This window comes from Neoarius graeffei, chromosome 18 (assembly GCF_027579695.1).
Source record: "Neoarius graeffei isolate fNeoGra1 chromosome 18, fNeoGra1.pri, whole genome shotgun sequence".
Lineage (NCBI taxonomy): Eukaryota > Metazoa > Chordata > Actinopteri > Siluriformes > Ariidae > Neoarius > Neoarius graeffei.
The window spans coordinates 63,957,097-63,977,015 of record NC_083586.1 but is presented as its reverse complement, the minus strand read 5'-3'; the positions used below and the strand labels follow the sequence as shown (position 1 = coordinate 63,977,015).

Genomic DNA, 19,919 nt, shown 5'->3' with positions numbered 1-19,919 from the left:
GTTTAACTTCTCATCCAAAAGGCTTCTACAGTTCTGTGTAACTAGTGGGGAGTTCCATGTATTTATCCTCTAGTGGATCAAAAGCAACCCTAAGGAGAGTTGTTGAGGTCACATGAGTTGTTGATCCTCTCAGTCATCCTGTAGGTTGTTAGGGTCACTGGAGGCCAGGTGTGAATGGTGTTAGCAGCCTAGAGGGTTGTTAGGGTGATCTGTGGGTTGTTGGCTCTCTCTGCCATCATGTGAGTCATTGAACTCAGCTGAATCTTGGTGTGGATGTGTATTCAGTTTTCTGGGAAGTGTGCCAAGGACTACATTGTAGGTGGTTGATACTCCAAGTGATATCTCAGACCACCTCCTCTGTTCAGTGATGGTTGTTCCAGGTTGAGAAAGATGGCTTCTTTTACTCCTCTTTCAAACCACCAGTCTTCTCTGGCTAAAATGCGTACATTTGCTTTTGGTCCACTAGAGGATAAATACCTGGGACTCTGCACTAGTCAGACAGAACTGAAGAAGCTTTTCGGAGAAGAGGTGAAACGTCTTCAAGGATTTCAAACAAGTCCAGTTGCCTTCTTTAGCACCTATGGTTTACGATGACCTGGATGACTGAAAACCTTCACAGACATGTCATCTTGTTCTAGTCTTCTGAAATATTAACTGTAACATAATGTTCCCTTGTAATCTTCCATTGTTGACAAGCCTTAACCTTCTGTTTTAATTTGTGCTCTCTGTCTCTGACGTACGCTGCATACCACAGAACCTGTGCGTACTGGCTTAACATCCTATTGTGATATATGTTTGTAAACACTTTGCTCAAGAAGAATTCTCATGCTTTATCAGTCAATTTCAGATTGAGCAAAGCCTGACAACTGTGTGTGTGCATGTGTTGTTTCTGTCGGTTTTTTTTAGAAGAAAAAGAAGCCTTTATTTGTCATATGCACACTTCAAGCGCAGTGAAATTCATCCTCTGCATTTAACCCATCTGAAACAGTGAACACACACCCAGAGCAGTGGGCAGCCATACTACAGCACCAGGGGAGCAGTCAGGGGTTACAGTAGGTACCTTGCTCAAGGGCACTTCAGCCCAAGCCCACCCCATGTTAACCTAACTGCATGTCTTTGAACTGTGGGGGAAACCGGAGCACCCGGAGGAAACCCACATAGACACGGGGAGAACATGCAAACTCCACACAGAAAGACCCCCCGTTGGCCACTGTGCTTGAACCCAGAACCTTCTTGTTGTGAGGCGACAGTGCTAACCACTACACCACCATGCAGCCTGGCTCGTAGTCAATGAACAACAGGAAAAGGACAGACTAGGTGGAGACTGACTCCTAAAAAAACTGAAAAATACTCATGGTGTGTACATATGTGTGTGTTGGTGACTGAATCATTGTGTTATGTCTCAGGTGGTATACTGTACATAGCAGTCAGTTTGTCATCTCTCTAAAGGTTTTACAGTCTTCAATACTAAATATTGCATAACATGCACAGACCAAATAAAGCAGTCTTTATGTAAGTGATTATACTATGGATTACAGTGCCTTTCCCAGTTTCTCCCTGATATCCTGATTATACTGCTATGCTACAGCATGCATCTGGACAAGATAACACTCAGGACAACACAAGCCAGACAAATGAAAAGAATCCACTGACAGAAAATAGACGGATGGCATTTATGAAAACACTGCAGCTATTTAAACAGAATTCACAGAACACTTTCTCTGTACTGAAATGATGGCAACAAAGCCTTTCATACATGGTAGATATCGTTTATCAAAAACAGCAAAAAGTGCCACACCACTCATACCTGTCAACCCTCCCGTTTTTCCCGGGAAATCCCTTATTTTGACTTATTTCCCGCTGTCTTCCCGTTTTTTTATTTTCCCGAAAATATCCCGTATTTTCACATTATATAAAAGTCCTGTATTTTCACAATATAAAAAAGTCGGTAGGTCCAGAACGCGCCTCTGACAGGAGTTTACAGCAGGAAGTCGGGCCATGAATTCACGTCCCCGCCCTCTCAGGCATCAGTAATTACAGAACTACGTCCGGAGGCGAGGCTGAACAAGTGATTAGGTCCAGTGTTGCCAGATTGGTCGGTTTCCCGCCCAAGTTGGGCGGTTTCAAGTGCATTTTGGCGGGTTTTGAACATATTTTGGGCTGGAAAACGTCAGCAGTATCTGGCAACACTGATTAGGTCTGAGGTGAAGATGGCGATGCTAATAGCTAAGAAAAACATTAGCCTCTCTTTCTTTGATGATTTCAACAAGTGTGTGGCTGGAATGTTCCCAGATTCTTCCATCACAAAGAAATTTTCCATGGGGAAAACGAAAGCCTCCCAAATAATCAAAGGTAAGCTACACATGTTTACATTAAGTATGTCCTGGCTAAGACCTCATAAATAGCCTAGTGTAAACTAATTGGTGTATTAACTGTTTTATCCACTCATTGTCTATTTTAATTTCTATCTGAAACTTACCCATTTTAAATATCTATCTATCTATCTATCTATCTATCTATCTATCTATCTATCTATCTATCTAGTGTTCCGAGACCATGACTATGGTAAAACCATAATAAATTGCAATGGAATTGAATTTATTGACTGGTTATATAATGACCTTTTCTTATTTAAACATAAGATACGTATTTTAGCCCTTAATTTGGGAAATAACTGGTACCACTGAAAGCAAATAAAAATAAATGTATAGTTTATTCACAAATGCACTCTATAAACCATAAGCATATTGAGTTTGTGTCTTGGCTATCACCAACATGCACCAGAGTACAGGAAATCACAAATACTAGATAGAAAATTGCCCCCCATTCAACTACTCACCCATTTTTGGTGAAGGGTATGACTTTCCGAAATTTTCCCTTATTTTGAGTTAAAAATCTGGGAAATATCCCTTTTTTTCAAACCTCAAAGTTGACAGGTATGCATACAGTACCAGCATCAGATTAACCTTCAAAGTCGAGCCTTGTTTCTTTTATAAGTTGCAGTTAAGATCTTGCAGATGGCAGATAACAACAATATTAAAAAAAAAAAAGTTGGGCAATGACCAGAAAACCATCACAAATTAAAAAGCAGATGAATCAAGAACTGGAAAACATCATGCACTGACTGAGTAAAACTGTCCACTCATTTACAGTCTGCCTTAATTAAAACTGCTTTGTTTTCCAGGATGTACGTATGAAATAACAGTCTGGACAAAAGAGCATTATATCAGTGAATAAATTCCCAACAAACATCCCAAATTAAACAAACTTGACTTCTGTAGGTACTTACATTTAAAGGGTTAGAAGAGTTGTTACCCAGTCTTGTGTCCTGTGTAGTGAAGATCTGTTCCTTTGTATTGCTCTCTGATATGTATCTATATAATGTTTGTCTTGCAAAAGACATGTATTTCCTGTTAAGCAGGTTTTGTTGGAAAAGGGTTAAGCCAGTATCTCACTGGGCTGTGACAGCTTGCGACAAATTGTGAATGCCATTCGCGAGAGACTTTCAAAAGTGTCTTGAAACATTCGCGGGGCTTCTCAGTTTCCTCGCATGAGTCACAAAGTGTCGCTCCTTCGTTGCTGAAATTTTGAACATGTTCAAAAAATTTGTGTGACAAAATTTCTCTCAAAATAACTGCAAATGCGTCGCTGGTGTCACAAAGCTGTCGCGAACCCTTCTCAAGTCAGTTTCCGTGAGGCTTTCTCTACTTCCCTGCCTGCCGAAGGAAAGCCGGGCTGCGACAGCCTGTGACTACGGTAGTTGGAGACACAACAATTGCGGTAAAATATGCGAATATCAATTCAGTGTGATTCCAAGTGAAAATTGTCACTAATTCGCATATTTTATTGCAATTGTTGTGTCTCCAACTAGTCGTGGGCTGTCATAGCCCAGTGAGATACTACCCTAAGGTTCTGTATTCAGTAACTTGAGGCAATTCCTGTAAGTACTTACTCTATATTGGTATTGGTGGTTTCTAGTGATGACTGGTCGTATTAAATGGGAACTAAAAATATATTTATCAACAGCTTAACTGTGAAATTATTAGCATTGCACTACAGGTTTTAAGTGGACACTCTTCTCCAGAGCATCCTGGGGAGCAGCTGGGGGTTAGGTGCCTTGCTCAAGGGCACTTCAGCCATTCCTGCTGGTCTAGGGAAATGAACCAGTAACCTTTTGGTCCCAAAGCTGCTTCTGTAACCATTAGGCCATGGCATCCGTGTCAATATTACAAGGTTTCATAGATGGTGCACACATATACACACAATATAACGGACATGGACGCAAAAACTCAGTGCGAAGCCTTGCTGATTGATGTTCTTTAAAATAAGTTTGAAGCTGTTGTTAATCCTTTGCCTGTTCTCTTGCCTGTGTTCTCTGGAAATGGCCAAGACCTTTGTGTTTGACTCCAGCCTGTTCTCTGATGACCCTGGAATATTTAGTATCTTTGGATTATGGATTATCTTGTCATTAAATGTCCTTAAAATGGATACTCACAATCTCATTGGGTTTTATCTGTCTTTACTTATAGTTTCAGTTTTAAAGCATTTTGGGGGGAAGCTTTGAAGGAGTAAACAGTCCAACATGTTCACATTCATTACGTCCATCCATCCGTTATCTATAGCCACTTATCCTGTGCAGGATTGTGGGCAAGCTGGAACCTATCCCAGCTGACTATGGGTGAGAGGTGGGGTACACCCTGGACAAGTCGCCAGATCATCGCAGGGCTGATACACAGAGACAAGCAACCATTCACACTCACATTCACACCTATAGTCAATTTAGAGCCACCAGTTATCCTAACCTGCATGTCTTTGGATTGTGGGGGAAACCGGAGCACCCGGAGGAAACCCAGACAGACATGGGGAGAACATGCAAACTCCGCACAGAAAAGGCCCCATCAACCACTGGGCTCAAACCCAGAACCTTCTTGCTGTGAGACAACAGTGCTACTCACAACACCACTGTGCTGCTAACGTTTATTCATTATTCATTCAATTACATTTTATTTGCATAGCATATTTAATTTTTAAACATTGCCACAAAGGAGCTTTATAAAAGTCAAGACGTAGATTTAGAATCCGAATGAACAAGCCAGAGGTGACAGTGGTGAGGAAGAAACCTTGAGAGGAGTCAAACTCCAAAGGGAACCCATGCTGTTCTGGATGACATAGGATAGTGAGATAATAAATCCCATCCATCAGGATCTTCCAGCCAACTGCCAATCAGAAACTGGGCTTGATGAGGATCAGAGGGCAAACAACATGCTATCCATGGACTGGAAAGTGCTGTTGTTGACATTGTTGTTGTTTATTCCTTTGCCATCAACAAATATTGTTGTATTGGGGGAATCCATGGCCAAATGGTTAGAGAAACAGCTTTGGGACCAAAAAAGTCACTCTTTTGATTCCCTGAACCAGCAGGATTGGCTGATGTGCCCTTCAGCAAGGCACCTAACCCCCAGCTGCTCCCCAGGCTGTTCTGGTTTAACACAATGCCATGAAAGTTCCGCTGTTCTCTCATGCATGGTCATTGATGCAAAAAGGTTCTATTTCCTATTCTGCAGGTTTGAGAGCTGAAATGGTAAGTTCTATTTTTTTTTCAGTAAATTGAGCCAATTCCTGTATAAGTGCAGTGTAGAAATGCCTGCTGGTGATATTACACTGTCAGAAATAGGGGTACAGTAGAAGCCAATTTCTGTCCCCCAACTAAGATACAATCTACACTAAAGTACCCCCCTATGGCTCAATACTGTACTCCAAGGTTACTTTGTGTACCTTTCTAGGGTCAAAAAGGTACATACATTCCCAGTCAGTATATAAATGGTACAAATAAGTACCTTAGAAGGTTCTATCCCAGTGACAAGCTGTTGTGCCCCTGAAGGTACAACAATGTACTTTGTTTTCTGAGAGTGTAGATGTGAGGGATACAATATAAAAGCATTTTAATATTTAAATATTGAGATGATGTCTGAAATTTCTTTACATTAAAATAAAAAAGTGGGCATGACATCAAATCAAATCAAGTTTATTTGTACAGCGCTTTTAACAATAAACATTGTCGCAAAGCAGCTTTACAGAATTTGAACGACTTAAAACATGAGCTAATTTTATCCCTAATCTATCTATCCCCAATGAGCAAGCCTGTGGCGACGGTGGCAAGGAAAAACTCCCTCAGACGACATGAGGAAGAAACCTCGAGAGGAACCAGACTCAAAAGGGAACCCATCCTCATTTGGGCAACAACAGACAGCCTGACTATAATATTAACAGTTTTAACAGGTATAACCCTCAACTGTCCTCATGGGGCCGTCCTTCACAGGAGTGGGGCGATAAAACTCCGACCAGACACAGGGCACCAGGATGGATCAAGCAGGTCCGAGGGGCAGAAGAGGCCAGCATCTCAATCCCAGGATCAACATGTAACTCAGAGGGACAGATGGGGGGGGGGAGAGAAAGAAAACACGTTGTTAGGTATGCCCTAAAAATGACAAGTATTAAATCTGTGTGATAGGCTCACAGAGACGAGAGTCTTTACATCAGGCATGACGCACAATGGCATGTTAATATGGTAAAAAATATATCATGACCTGCTCTGGCTGGATGCTTGATTGGGTGATGGGAGCACACTCCTCAGCAATGATGAGATGCAGATGGGACCCTTAGGCCTGGCCAAGACAATTCAGTTACATTTCACCGGGTCTGGGACATGCGACAGAACGTCTGACGGCCGATTCCCTGCAGGCTACGATAGCCAGTCGAGGTCCCCACCGTCTCCACCAAAAGATTTCCTGTTGACTCCATGTAACTCAGAGGGACAGATTTGGGGTGGGGGGGAAGAGAAAGAAAACACAGGTGGTTAGGTATGCCCAATGTCACCTGAATAAGTAGGAACAGTATACATATTGCACCGAGTACAAGCAGGGACTCCGGCAACTAACTATGACAGCATAACTAAAAGGAGAGAGCCAGAAGGTAACACAGGCATGAGGGGCCCCGGGACATAAAGCAGCCAGCCACTGCACCGTCAACAAACTCGAGTGAGCAAGCGAGTGGGGACTGACAGCATCCATACATCCCAGTTTACCAAAACACTCTGTCTGAGGACCCTCCAGATCTACTCCTTTACCTCATAAACACCATTAACAAAAGGCTTGACTAAACAGATATGTTTTCAGCCTAGACTTAAATGCTGAGACTGTGTCTGATTCCCGAACATTACTTGGAAGGCTGTTCCATAACTGTGGGGCTTTGTAAGAAAAGGCTCTGCCCCCTGATGTAGCCTTCACTATACGAGGTACCAGCAGATAGCCTGCACCTTTTGATCTAAGTAGGCGTGGCGGGTCATAGAGGAGCAGAAGTTCACTCAGGTACTGTGGTGCGAGACCATTTAGTGCTTTAAAGGTCAATAGTAGTATTTTATAATCAATACGAAATTTGATTGGGAGCCAATGCAGTGTGGATAAGACAGGCGTGATATGGTCATATTTTCTAGTTCTAGTAAGGACTCTTGCTGCAGCATTTTGAACTAACTGGAGCTTGTTTATGCACTTATTGGAACATCCAGACAGTAAGGCATTACAATAATCCAACCTGGAGGTAACGAAAGCATGGACTAGTTTTTCTGCATCATGCAATGACATTAAATTTCTTATCTTTGCAATATTTCTGAGATGAAAGAAAGCTATCCGGGTGATGTTATCAATGTGAGTTTCGAATGAAAGACTGGGGTCAATAATCACTCCGAGGTCTTTTACTGCTGCACGTGAAGAAACAGAAAGGCCATCCAGAGTTACTGTGTAATCAGAAAACTTACTTCTAGCTGTATGTGGTCCTAGCACAAGTACTTCAGTCTTGTCAGAGTTAAGCAGAAGGAAATTTATAAGCATCCAGTGTCTAATGTCCTTAACACATTCCTCAATTTTATTAAGCTGGTGTCTCTCATCAGGTTTTGCAGAGACATGTAGTGTGTCTCGCTACTTGTGTTGCTTGACCTTAGTGCAGCATTTGATACCATTGATCATTCCATTCTTTTGGATAGACTAGAAAATGTTGTGGGAGTTGTTGTAGGCCCACTACATCGAGACTGTGTCTGTTCCCCGAGCTCAACAAAAAGGTAGAAATTTTCAGAGAGTTTGTTCCAGTAACCTAATCAATATAAAATTAGATCAGACTGACTGTACAGCTGCTGCCAGCACCTTTGATCTAAAAGTGGGGCTATTAAATATTAGATCTCTTACATCTAAAGCGCTAATGGTTAATGAACTCATTACTGATCAGGAGTTTAATGTACTGTGTTTAACAGAAACATGGATTAAGCCAAATGAATATATAGCATTAAATGAAGCGAGTCCTCCTGGATACAGTTATATACACCAGCCTCGTCTAACTGGCAGAGGAGGAGGCGTCGCGGTTATTTATAACGATTATCTAGGTGTAACACACAAACCTGGTTATAAATTTAATACATTTGAAGTTCTTCATACTCATATAATGTATGTAGCCTCAAAAGATAAGTCTACCCAGTTAATTCCATTGCTTATTATTTACAGGCCCCCGGGGCCATATTCTGAGTTTCTTTCTGAATTTGCAGATTTTATCTCAGATTTGGTTATTTCCTTAGACAAAGCTTTAGTTGTCGGAGATTTTAATATTCACTTTGATAACCCAGAAGACCCTTTAAAAACAGCGTTTGTGTCCATCTTAGATTCAGTCGGGATTAAGCAGAATGTCATAGGACCGACCCATAATGGTGGTCACACCCTTGATCTAATACTAACATTCAGATTAAACGTAGACAATATAGTCATACTTCCACAGTCTGAAGTTATCTCAGATCATTGTCTCATCTCATTCAAAATATGTCTGAGTAATAATATATGCACCTCACCACGCTACTGTATTAAACGTACTTTCACGTCAACTACTGCACAGAGCTTTATAAATGATCTCCCAGAGTTATCAACTTTGATTGGGTCATTGTCAGCCCCTGCAGAACTCGATCAGGCAACTGAATGCTTATAGTCAACATTCCGCCATACTTTAGATAATGTAGCTCCTCTAAAAAGGAAAATGGATATGAATATTTACACAATAATGACAATAGAACCCATCATTTTTGTATATTTACTCTAACTATTTATACTTTTTTCTTCTTTTTTAGTTTCTTTCAGTACAATACAATATTTCAAGGCAATTACATCCATCCATTATCCATAACCGCTTATCCTGTGCAGGGTCACGGGCAAGCTGGAGCCTATCCCAGCTGACTATGGGTGAGAGGCGGGGTACACCCTGGACAAGTCACCAGATCATCGCAAGGCACAGCAATTACAGTATTATTGATACGTTAAATACTTCTAAAGTTATGTGGTATTCTTTATCTGTAAAACCTGATAGGAATTTCAGTGTGTTATTGAGTTAGACTTGACATAACTACAGACTATTTTGGATTACACAGCAAATCATCTGTTTTTAACCCAAGCATGGAATATTTATGGAAGCATTATACCTTAACCTGGGCCTAATTCTTTTGATACCATGCATCCCATCCATTATCTATCCCACTTATCCATCAGGGTTTCGGAGGAAGCTTGAGCCAATACCAGCTGACTTCAGGTGAGAGGTGGAGTTCACCCTGGGCAGGTCATCAGTCTTCTTTAGATATCAGTCAGAAAATATTTTCTTTGGGGGGGAGCCACCATCCACTATAAACATCCATCCATTATCTGTAGCTGCTTATCCTGTGCAGGATCACAGGCAAGCTGGAGTCTATCCCAGTTGACTATGGATGAAAGGCTGGGTTCACCCTGAACAAGTCACCAGATCATCGCAGGGCTGACACACAGAGGCACACAACCATTCACACTCACATTCACACCTACGGTCAATTTAGAGCCACCAATTATCCTAACCTGCATGTCTTTGGATTGTGGGGGAAACCGGAGCCCCCGGAGGAAACCCACGCAGATAGAAGAACATGCAAACTCCACACAGAAAGGGCCCCGTCAACCACTGGGCTCAAACCCAGAACCTTCTTGCTGTGAGACAACAGTGCTACTCATGACACCACTGTGCTGCTAACATTCATTCATTATTCATTCAATTACATTTTATTTGCATAGCATATTTAATTTTTAAACATTGCCACAAAGGAGCTTTATAAAAGTCAAGACGTAGATTTAGATTCCTAATGAACAAGCCAGAGGTGACAGTGGTTAGGAAGAAACCTTGAGAGGAGTCAAACTCCAAAGGGAACCCATACTGTTCTGGATGACATGGGATAGTGAGATAATAAATCCCATCCATCAGGATCTTCCAGCCAACTGCCAATCAGAAACTGGGCTTGATGAGGATCAGAGGGCAAACAACACGCTATCCATGGACTGGAAAATGTTGTTGACGTTGTTGTTGTTTATTCCTTTGCCATCAACCTAATGATATATAGTATGTATATGGTTGTATTGGGGGAATCCATGGCCAAATAGTTAGAGAAACAGCTTTGGGACCAAAAAGTCACTGGTTTGATTCCCTCAACCAGCAGGATTGTCTCAAGTGCCCTTGAGCAAGGTACCTAACCCCCAACTGCTCCGGCGAGTGTGGTGGCATACCTTGTGTCTGATTAGCCAAAGAAAAACTGATGATGCAATTATCAGTTCGGGTTGATTATCAGAACCTGGCCATAATAATAATAAAATAAAATATAGAGTATACGTAAAGGATAAATCACATATGACATCCAAACACACTTCAACGCTTACAAGTTTTTCTGTCAAATTCCTATTAAAAAAGAACAAGGACTTCTACTTTTATACAAAGAGACCTTCAGAACCACCCAGTCAGTTATGATCAACAGAACAATGATGTGTATAATATTATACAACTTTCAAATCGAATGGATCCAAATGAAATGCATTTCTCAAAAAAGACCTTAAAATATTCAGATTAGGGAACAACTTCCTGGCTCCTGCCCTTTTCTCTGGTACATCTTGGTGGTACAGTACCCCTGTCCGTTCTTCCTAATCAAGATCTCGATCTTCTGCAGCAATTCTTTGACCTGAGTTTGGTCTTCTTTCTCCTGGTTGTTGAAAATGTGATAATCTTCTCCACAATGCTGGATGAGCTGCTGAAGCACTGAACTGTTATTTAAGACTGCCTTGTGGTCTCTTCCCCAAGAGTCTCCATGAGTGATGAGAACTAAAGTGCGTTTCAAAACTTCTGGGCCAAATCTTTCATATAGTAAATGAACAGGGAAGGAGAAGTTATTAGGGGAAGGTACAACCAGCACAAACACATGAGGGCCGGGTCTACACAAGGAAAGACATTGCTCCAACTCATCACAGTACTCTGAAAAGTAGTACTGAGAGTCGTCTTTAGCATAACCTTTAGTGTCAATCACAGTGATAGATTTATTTCCCACCATTCCATCCTGTCTCTTGCCCATTCTCTTATCTCTGATGATGTCCTTCCCGAATGCCTCCCTGCCCAGGATTGTGTTTCCTGATGAGCTTTTTCCTGCTCCAACACCTCCCAGGAGCACAATCCTCACATCACACACTGAAAAACAACACAGTTTTTGGAAAGGCATCCTTTACACATTAATAATAAGTATAATTAATTCATATCAATGCCACTCAATGCAGTTTTGGATTGGAGTATTGATGTGTGTACTAGACTCACCTGGATCAGGTTGTACACCCCCTGTAGCTCCTCTCTCCTCTTCCCATTTCTTCCTTTCCCTTTCTTTCCGTGTCTCCTCCTGAATCCTGAAATTTTCTTTCACAAACTTGGCTGCCATCTCTCCCTTCTTCTCAGGAAGTGACTTCACTGACTCTTCCTGTTTCTTCTGAGGTTGTACACCCCCTGTAGCTCCTCTCTCCTCTTCCCATTTCTTCCTTTCCCTTTCTTTCCGTGTCTCCTCCTGAATCCTGAAATTTTCTTTCACAAACTTGGCTGCCATCTCTCCCTTCTTCTCAGGAAGTGACTTCACTGACTCTTCCTTTTTCTTCTGAGGTTTTACACCCCCTGTAGCTCCTCTCTCCTCTTCCCATTTCTTCCTTTCCCTTTCTTTCCGTGTCTCCTCCTGGATCTTGAAATTTTCTGTCACAAACTTGGCTGCCATCTCTCCCTTCTTCTCAGGAAGTGACTTCACTGACTCTTCCTGTTTCTTTGGAGGTATCACAATTCCGCATTTTACATTAACCCCAATTACAGAATCCACTTTCTGCACCTCCAGACTTGTGTCTTGGTTTGGTTTTGGTTGGTTCTCATGTCCCTTTCCCATTTCCTCTTTCTTCTGTGTCTTGTCTTTTGTTCTCATTCTATCAACTGCTTCGTACATCTCTTGCGTGTAGACCTGACCTCCATTTTGTTGTACGATGGCCTCAATCTCCTCCAGCAGTTTACTGATCTGAGCCTGATTAACTTCTCTCTTACTGTTTATCACACAGTATCCACCTTGAAAGCAGCTGATCAAATCCTTTGTCCTGACATCCTCAGAAAATTTCACCAACTGTCTCTGTGTCATTTCTTCTCTTCCTATGAACAGTATCATGGTGAACTTCAGAGCTTCTTCTCCAAAGTTCTCCACAATCCACTTCACAGCATTTCTCTCTTCTTCTGAGAATTTCCCCACTTTGGTCACCAGCAGGAACACATGAGGACCAGGAGAGGAAAGCAACAAACCCTTCTTTAGTTAAGTCCTCCACTGTTCTGGAGTGAGTGAAGTGTTGTTGATTCCTGGCGTGTCAATCACTGAGATGTTTCTTCCCTCTACTCTCCCATTCTGTATCTCACACTGTATAGTTTCAGTTTCTTTGAAAGTTTCTGTTCCTAATATCGCATTGGCTGTTGCACTTTTTCCAACACCACTGTGACCAAGAAGTATAATCCTGAGAATCTTACACTCTGCAGGAAAGAAAGATAAAAATGCTGACGAAGACATGTACAATATAATTCAAACTAGCTAAAATTTAAGTACAGCTTAAAGTATATAAAATATATTTGCTTACTATCAAATGTAAGATAAAGGAGGTCTATTTGGCATACCTGAAGGACGTAAAGCCATTTTCTTCCTTCAAATCTATGGTACAGTTGTTCTCTTTCTTTCAGTGTTTTTGGAGCTCCAGTAGTCTGGACATACAGTAGAATAAGGATGCAAAAATAAACATTGATGGAAAACTACGATTTGATATCCCAAATGTGACACAACATAAAATTTTGCACAAAATGAATATCAAATGCAATACAATGCAATTTTCTCTCTCAAAGTTAATAAGATTTTTAAAAATGGCAGCTTGTCATGTTACAGAGAAAGCACAAAAAAGCACAGACTCCTCTGTTCTGGAGATGTCAAAAAACTTAAAATAAAACTCATCTTATAGAAACCTTCACCATATTAATAACTGCAAGTGTTTTTAAATTCATTTTCTGAAGACCAAAGACCTATCTTTTCGACAGAACAATTAGATGTGCACTTCATTTTAAATGAGAAGGCCATTCACTAGAGCACATACGTCCAACAAGCCTCGTATTATCAACATCAAAATCAAATCACTTGAACGTAGGATAATACTAAAGCTGCCCACCAAATTTCATCCAAATCTGTTCATGACTTTTTGAGTTACATTGGGAACAAACAAAAATATCCACATAGGAGTTGCATCAAAATTGAATCAATTGTTTCTTGGTCCATGGCTCAACTTTCCTCCAAATTTCATCCAAATCTGTTTGCTATTTTTTGAGTTATGTTGGGAACAAACAAACAAAGGTGAAAATATATCCACCTCCAAAAAAGTTAGTGAAGGTAAAAATCCTTGTCTTGCTTTAAAAAGAACAAAAAAAAAATCCTCCCCAACAATGGTTTTAGACTGATGGGACTGTTACAGGTCCTATAAGAAACACCATAAATAGGTGTATCAGACGCTCGCTGGCCATGCTGTGAAAATTGTTCATGCAGACGCTCATCTAAATTTCCAGATCTGTCATTGCTTAACTCTTGAATTTCTATCATGAATACTCTCATTAAAACGCTTATAATCTCTGCTTTCCAAGAAATGTATCTGGTTAAGATCTGTTCAGCACTTTGGGAGTAACAGCAGTTTGGAGTCGGTACAACAGAGTAAAAACTCTGCTCGCGGGACGTCGGGAAACTTACCATGCTTTTCTTTCTGAGTCACAAGAAAGCGGTCAGGCTCTCTCTCTCTCTCTCTCTCTCCTGATCGGTTTCCCACTGGATTACTCGTCAATATCAATCAGATCACTTTTATAGGGATGTTCTCTCGCTCTCACCGTTTCTGATGATGGATTCAGCAAAATTTTCCCTCTGCTAGTTTTGATGTTCTGATTCACGGGAGACTTTGAAGTGCGTTTTCAGAGCTTTACCTACTTATTTTTTGTCAAATCAAACTGATTCCTGTAAATAAATAACTATTTTAGAATAGAACTGGAGTTGTTTTGAGATCTTAGTGGTCAGAATGAGATTTAAAAAACCTGAAGTCAGAAACACGAGTGTCGATTTCAGTTCAGTTAATGTGAATTGTTTACTGGATGTGGATCAGACAGTTTTTTTTGAGGTTCGCCTTGAAAGCTGTGAATATTAATTGAAATAATCATTTATATTCTTTCATATAAACACTAGTCGGCCCTACTGAGAAATACAAAGGCCTACAGAGCACAAAGAGGGGATTAGAAATAATCTTTTATTACTTTTTTATTGAGTGTACCAATTTAAGATTTTAACTAATTAGCATAATCAATAATAATAAAATACTAATTTGCATAATTTATTTTTAATATTTTTTCAAACTTTGTATTCAGTATACAACCACCTATGTTCCTGCCAATTTCCATGTAAATATCTTGAAAAATAGAAAAGTTATGAAGAAAAAACATTTGATCTCATTGGTTAATGAGGCCCATTTTGAACCATGTGATCCTCAGACAGAATATTACAGCAGTTTAATAAAAAAAAAAAAAGCTGTTTTTTCAATCTTTGATTTGAAATATCTCAAGAACAAATAAACATTTTTAAATTCTGTAAAGTCTGTTGTTCTGCATTCAATTCTGAATTCAGTGAGAGCAGATTCAAGCGATTTGGATCGAATTTGAATTTTCACCTGATATACTTTAAATGTAAACAATGTTGATCTCCGCTGTACAAGTCCCTGTGAGGAAACGTTCACTGTGGAATTTTTTTATATCAGTATATTTATACTTTACTTGAGTGTTATTGAAACTGAATGCATGTACTCTTACTTGTTTACATTTCTATAAAAAACATACTTTTTTTATTACTGTTTTTTTTTAATCATGAAAGGACTCAATAGAAATAATAAGAATGGTCTCTTCTTCTCCCATCTGGCCAATGACGGTACCTGATCAATTAATCTAATCACTGTTTCAGAATGCTTGAGTAAGCAATGACTCATAAAAAACAAAATGCATTCTTTGACTCCCTCGAAGGTATGAACTCCACCGAGATTGAAAAAGCCTGTTGAGCTACGTTTTGCTAATTTGCTAACCGTACCTGGCTATATTTACTGACTTTATTCTGTTTTCTTTCCTGACGCAAGGTTCGATTAGGGTTGATTCCAAATTAACTAATCCAATTAAGCAGGAAGTCAAATTCTCACTAATGGTAAATATTACAGACTCAGAGATGGAAGGAAGTTTTCAGACAAAATGACACCAAACAAAAATCATCTTGCAGCAGTTTCATGTCAGTGATATAAAGTCATTTCCACATAAATAATGACATAATGACATTAACTTAATTTTACAAGTTAAAAAGGCTTAGTCTTTTATTTAATATTAAGCACATTTAACATCACATTTCTTTCACTTTCACTTTAGTAAAATTTCTCTGGAATTTATCACCTCTGGCTACTCGAGGAATGCATTAGATACAGAATGCTATGGGACACACAGAAAGCCATGGCCCAACGAACGCAACCTGCGCTGTCTTAGAAGGGTGAAAATGCTTGGAAGACCAGTGACAGACAGGACTACATTGTTGGAAACTGTGTCTTTCCCAGATATCCCCAAGATTCACCTCATGCACCTCAGGTGGAAGGTGTTCAGTCTTCTCTCCTGTCTTGCGTATGTAGATTTGCTGCTGTACAACAGAGTGCTGATGACACAGACATTCTACACTGACATTTTGGTTTTCACTGTTAGCCTAGGGTTTGTCCATACTCGGGTAGTAAGGCGAGCAAGAGTTGCGGCCGCCTTGCTGATTCTCTTGTTGATCTCATTATCTACAGATAAATTATCATCAATGGTGGAGCTGAGGTATGTGAACTCGTGGATGATTTCAAGCACGTAATTGTTAATAGTGATAAGCGGTGGAGTCACAGCACCTTGTCCCAAGACATTAGTCTTGTTCAAACTGATGGAGAGGCCGAAGTCCTCACATACCAGAGCAAAACGATTGATCAGTGCCTGTAGATTCTGTTGGGTGTGGGCTACTAATACTGCATCATCAGCGAACAACATGTCTCTCACAAGAGCTTTGCGTACTTTGGTCTTAGCTCTAAATCGTGCCAGGTTGAAGAGCCTGCCATCTGATCTGGTTTGCAGATAGATTCCCTCTGTCATTGTGCCAAAGTCATGTTTGAGAAGCAGGGCAAAGAAGATTCCAAACAGTGTGGGGGCAAGGACACGACCTTGCTTGACACCATTGCGAATGTGAAAGGGCTTGGAAAGGTTTCCGTTAAATAATACCTGCCCCCTTCATGTTGGTGTGAAAAGACTCAATAACGCATAATGGCTTTGGGGGCAGCTGATCTTAGGTAGGATCTTGAAAAGGCCCTCTCTGCTTACCAGGCCAAATGCCTTTGTAAGATCTATGAAAGCAACAAAGTGTGGCGTCTGTCCAAAGAGATCTGGAAATCTCTCCCACCATCAAGAGCAACCCCTGGCACTATTGCTCTATGCTAATCAAGCTTATGGCTTATAACTGGTAACTGCTGCTCTTCATATTGTGTTGACACAGACAGTGAAGCCGGAGTGTCCTGTCCAGATAGAGGTAATGATAGTCATGGTGGATGTAAGCCTGGGCAAAATGATATGGGGGACAAGCTGTAGCCCATGCAGCATGATCCCCCCCTCTCCATGATGCTAGTGGTTCCAACAGAACAACAGAGCTGTTACAGTTTGGCACCAGCGAGGTTGCAGGAGCTGCCAAAATGAAGTTGGAAATAACAGTGAACTGCCTTGGGGACTCTGACTCCCATTTTTCATGCTGGCCGTTGGCTCACAAGGAGCTCATCCACCCTTTGACAGGTCTTGTTTTTAGTCCTGCTGGGTGACATGCCACCCTCCTCACCAGTGAACTGGAGAACACTGGTGGGGGAGCCAGTTTAGACGCTGACTACCCGTCCATGCGGCAGGTTGTACTTGGTTACATGTTACCAGTAGCAGAGTCAGCTGACCTGACCTGACACTAAAGTGAATGAGTGGCCACCTCATCTAATATATAGCTTTAGAAAAAATTAAGCGACCACTTTGATTTTTTTTTTCTTAAATCAGCATTTCTATGTATGGCAGCCATTTCATTCCAGTACCTGTGCTAGAATTCCAATCCGATCACACCTCATTTTACTAAATGAGGTACTAATTAGGTGATCACCTGAACCAAACCTTATTTAATGAGGAAAAGTATAAAAACCGCTGCTGTGGCCATTACTATCCTTTTAGAATAGGATCAATTTGGATGGCAAAAACAGTGCTAATAGTACCATAAATTTAATCGGAATACAAAAATAGCCATTCATCATACCAAAAGAGTTAAAAAGAAAAGTTTTGAGTGTGAAAAAGAAGGGTTAAATTCTGGCTTTGCTTGCAGAGGGGTTTTAACAGGGAGAAATCTTCCGACAGCAGGAGGATTCAGAGAGACAGTATATTCCTTTTGGTATCCAATTAATCAAGTCTTTCCTGTTTATGTCTTACTAAAACCATGCCCGTCACTCTCTTTTGTCTGCCCTGACATCACATTAAACAGATTAGAGAGGCCATGAACCAAAACAAATTGGCTCTAGACATCTTAATAGCCAAGAAGGGTGGTGTTTGTAAGCTTTTGAAAACTTCATGCTGTTTCTTCATTTTTGATTACTCTTCAAACATCACCAATCTCATAGTCCATATGCCTGAAGTTATCTCTACTCTTCATACAGCTGACAATTCTTGGTTTGTGTGGTTCTCTAGCCTCTGGGGAGGGTGGAGTCATTGGCTTATGGAGACTTACTTTACCTATAATTAACCTTCTCATGTTAGTTGGTCTCCCGCCTCTGATGTCCTGTGTCAGATCACTGGGAACCAGGACTGTGTGCTCTATGATAAATCCTTCTAAATTGACACTTACCTCTGACCTTGAGGATGTCAAACAAAATGACCATCTGTAGCTATTCTGATAGAATAAGTGGGTAATGTGAGAATAATGTCATCTTGTTAACCGTAGGTGTTATAGAAGGCAACTGGGCTTGCTTGAATTCCTTGGAAGATGCTTAACTTCTCATCCAAAAGGCTTCTACAGTTCTGTGTAACTAGTGGGGAGTTCCATGTATTTATCCTCTAGTGGATCAAAAGCAACCCTAAGGAGAGTTGTTGAGGTCACATGAGTTGTTGATCCTCTCAGTCATCCTGTAGGTTGTTAGGGTCACTGGAGGCCAGGTGTGAATGGTGTTAGCAGCCTAGAGGGTTGTTAGGGTGATCTGTGGGTTGTTGGCTCTCTCTGCCATCATGTGAGTCATTGAACTCAGCCGAGTCTTGGTGTGGATGAGTATTCAGTTTTCTGGGAAGAGTGCAAGGACTGCATTGTAGGCGGTTGATACTCTAAGTCACAGATTCTCAAACTGTGGTACGTGTACCACTAGTGGTACGCAGGCTCCATTCTAGTGGTACGCCAAAGAATCACTTAATTAAATATAAATAAAATTTAAAAAAATAATATAATAAAACGTGAAATACTATCCATAATATCCGAATGGATGAAAATATCTTATCAACCGATGACAAGAAAATGAAAGGAGATACAAATTAAGTTAATAATTTTAAAAAGTTTGCAAGTGCTTCTGGGTAGCCGTACGTAGCGTACGTACGCATTCCCGCTGGTTCCGCTGACAGACGGTTATCCGCCATTGGTAGACTAGGCTGTGATGGGAAAAGGTGGAGGTGGCTTTGCTAATTATGACGAGTATGACAAAATTACTGTCGTGGCTTAAATCCGCGAATGTGAGCGTGGATCAGGAGAGAGGGAGAACTGAAGAGGACGTGTGTGAGCCGAGCGCGGATGCTAACGACAGTGGCAAAACCAGCCCCAGAACTGCTAGCAAACAGCAGAAACCAGTGAGGAGGAAGTCTGACGAAAAATACATAAAACTGGGATTCATTTGGAGCGGGACAGAGGAGCTGCCCAGGCCGCAGTGTGTTGTATGCGGCGACGTTCTGAGCAATGAGTCCATGAAACCATCGCATCTCAAACGGCATCTTACAACCAAACACACAGCAGTAAAGGACAAACCAATGGATTTTTTTTTTTTAACGAAAACGTGATGAACTGAAGCAGTCCAAGTCCACCATTCTGTCCTATGGTACACCCGTAGCCAAAGCACAGGAAGCTTCATATCGTGCCAGCCTCCTGATCGCCAGAGCCGGTGAGCCGCACACAATCGGGGAACTGCTGTGTTTGCCATTAGCCAAAGAGATGACACGTATCATGTGTGGAGAGAAAGCTGCCAGAGAGTTAAACTTGGTGCCGCTTTCAAATGACACCGTGTCAAGAATAAACGACATGGCTGACGATGTTAAAAAGACACTGATTGAGCGCATTAAGAACAGTAGATATTTTACCATACAGCTTGATGAGACTACAGATGTTGCAGATTTGGCCAATTTATTTGATTCATTATTTAAGTACAGTGTTT

General features: G+C 40.9%; 1 protein-coding gene across 3 annotated transcripts in view; it reads right to left on the bottom strand.

Moving 5' to 3' along the window:
• The window catches only part of LOC132866447 (GTPase IMAP family member 8-like), a 43,234-nt gene that overhangs the window by 17,478 nt on the left and 5,837 nt on the right, over positions 1-19,919 (bottom strand). The window contains exons 2-4 of one of the 3 annotated variants that reach the window (XM_060899208.1): positions 13,045-13,128; positions 11,677-12,903; positions 10,087-11,553 (exon numbers count right to left, since the gene is read on the bottom strand). The exons of 1 other annotated variant lie outside the window; for it this stretch is intronic. In XM_060899208.1, the coding sequence (XP_060755191.1) occupies positions 10,937-11,553; positions 11,677-12,550 (1,491 nt within the window). In that variant the 5' untranslated portion in view covers positions 12,551-12,903; positions 13,045-13,128 and the 3' untranslated portion in view covers positions 10,087-10,936. Of the gene's footprint in view, positions 1-3,289; positions 4,109-10,086; positions 11,554-11,676; positions 12,904-13,044; positions 13,129-19,919 lie in introns of those variants that run through there. One more of the 3 variants, XM_060899206.1, reaches the window with a different exon arrangement.